The sequence below is a fragment of the Bison bison genome, unplaced genomic scaffold (assembly GCF_000754665.1).
Source record: "Bison bison bison isolate TAMUID 2011002044 unplaced genomic scaffold, Bison_UMD1.0 scf7180017864184, whole genome shotgun sequence".
NCBI lineage: Eukaryota > Metazoa > Chordata > Mammalia > Artiodactyla > Bovidae > Bison > Bison bison.
The window spans coordinates 589,205-591,489 of NW_011494756.1; the positions used below are offsets into that span (position 1 = coordinate 589,205).

Here is a 2,285-nt window from a genome sequence, read left to right on the forward strand (position 1 = left end):
AGCCCTGCCGGGCGCTGCCGCCCTTTGTGGCTCCCGTCGTCCGAGTCTCGGGGCTGATTCGTTCATCCTGCTGCTCAGCGACGCTTCCGTTGTTTCCAAGGTTTGCTCCTCTGAGGACCACTGCAGGGCTGTTCTGGTCTGTGTCTCTCAGCATGGTCCCGGCTGCTGTTGTTCCTCAGTTGCCGAGTCGTGTCTGACTTTTTGCGATCCCATGGACTGCAGCACACCAGGCCTTTCTGTCCCTCACCATCTCCCAGGGTTTGCCCAGGTCCATGTCCATTGCATCGGTGATGCCATCTCATCCCCTGATGCCCTCTTCTCCTTCTGCCCTCAATCTTTCCCAGCGTCAGGGACTTTTCCAGTGAACCAGCTGTTCAGCATCAGATGGCCAAAATACTGGAGTTTCGACTTAAGCATCAGTCCTTCCAATGAGTATTCAGGGTTGATGTCCCTTAAGATTAACTGGTTTGATCTCCTTGCTGTCCAAGGGACTCTCAAGAGTCTTCTCCGGCACCACAGTTTGAAGGCATCAATTCTTCAGCACTCTGCCTTCTTTACAGTCCATCTCTCATAACTGTAGGTGACCACTGGGAAGACCATAGCCTCAACTACAGGGACCTTTGTTGGCAGAGTAACGTCTCTGCTTTTTCAGCACACTGTCTAGGTTTGTTGTGGTTTCCCTGCCAAGAAGCAAATGTCTTCTGATTTCTTGGCTGCAGTCACCATCCGTGGTGATTTTGGAGCCCAAGAAGAGGAGATCTGTCACTGCTTCTGCCTTTTGCTCCTCTGAGGAACTGTGGGGCTGTTCCGGTCCGTGTCTCTTGGTGTTGTCCTGGTACATTTCTCGTTACAGGTCAGACCTGTGTTTTGCTTTAGTAGATACCAGGAGACATGGTTTTCACTGTAAATAATTGACTGGCCAGGCGTTCCCCTGGACCCTCATCACTCCTGGGTAAATGGAAATTCAGGTTCTGGAAGTCCAGGACTGAGATCATGTGCTCATCACAGTCCTCGGGTCCTTGGGGGAGGCAGGCACCGCACGTCCTGTTCACCCCTCATGGCGGCCTCGAGAAATCTCCTGTCTGCATTCGGTGCTGGCAAGACAGGAGCTCAGAAAGGCCGGCTCAGCCACAGTCACCCTGAGAGGTGGCATCGAGGCAGCCAGTGTTCCTCCATTTGACTCAGGACACTGCCAAGACCTCTCCACAAAACCTGCAACCCTTCAGCCGTTTCCTGGGGCGGTCGGTGCTCCCCTGAGAGCAGGGCTGGCCCTTGGGCTTCCTTCCAGGCACCCCCTCACCAGCTTCTCTCCCTCCAGGCACCAGCTTGCTGCAGGAAGTGGTCTACTTGGTGAGCCAGGGGGCCGACCCTGATGAGATCGGCTTGATGAACATTGACGAGCAGCTCCCGGTCCTGGAGTACCCGCAACCAGGCCTGGACATCATCAAGGTGGGCTCGGTGCAGGCGTCACAGCCTACATGAGCCCCTTGGGGGCCTTCCTGTGGTTGCTCCCGAGGGGTTCCTGGGGCCCCTTTGGTTAGAAGGAAAACAGCAAGCTCCTGGGATCCCAGGTGGCCGGCAGGGAGAGACTGCCAGCCTGAGCTGGTGACGGTGACCCTGGAACCGAACCAGAGGGTGACAGGGGGTGACTTTGAGGAGGAAAGGAGGCAGCTGCTGGGAGTAGGGGGGAAGGTGGGGTGAGGGGCCTCCTCCTGTGGTTCGTCCTGCCTGTTGTGGGGACTGGGTAGGATGTGTTTGCATCATAAATACTTGGTACCAAGGGTGAAACAAACATCCCCGAGTCCCGTCCGGCCCACCCCTCATGTTACCTGGGTTTTTTTTCTCTGCACTCTCCCCACTCTCCCCTCCGCCACCTCTCAGTTCAGGCCTCACTGCCCGCGTAGCCCCTCCCTGTCCATTCTTCTGTGAGATGGGCATTCTGAAGCTCTGAGAGCACCCCCACACCCCCAGGTCAGCGTTCGCATTGCCGCTGGCCGAGCCCTGCTGTGGAGCCGGGTGGGCGCCTGCTGCTGCTGCCCTGCTCCTGGCCTTGGGGTTCCACCCAGAACTGAGCTGACTCTGTGACGTCAGAGCCCTTGCAGCACTTGGAGCCCACAGGACAGGAAAACCGAGGGTCCTAGTGGTTGAACGGTGGCCCCTCCGGACAGGAGCAATGTGGACAGGCTAGGGCCTGTCGGCGGGGACCCCTGAGTCAGGGCCTGGGGGCGGAGCGCTGGCCGATGGAGGGGCCAGGGGTGGCCAGGAAAAGCGGGGAGCCCCCCGCA

At 58.0% G+C, this 2,285-nt stretch overlaps 1 protein-coding gene across 1 annotated transcript in view; it reads left to right on the plus strand.

Moving 5' to 3' along the window:
* SULT4A1 (sulfotransferase family 4A, member 1) overlaps positions 1 to 2,285 on the plus strand; it is a 21,257-nt gene that overhangs the window by 2,286 nt on the left and 16,686 nt on the right. The window contains exon 2 of the mRNA XM_010843632.1: positions 1,304 to 1,449. Within this exon, the coding sequence (XP_010841934.1) occupies positions 1,387 to 1,449 (63 nt within the window). The 5' untranslated portion in view covers positions 1,304 to 1,386. The remainder of the gene's footprint in view (positions 1 to 1,303; positions 1,450 to 2,285) is intronic.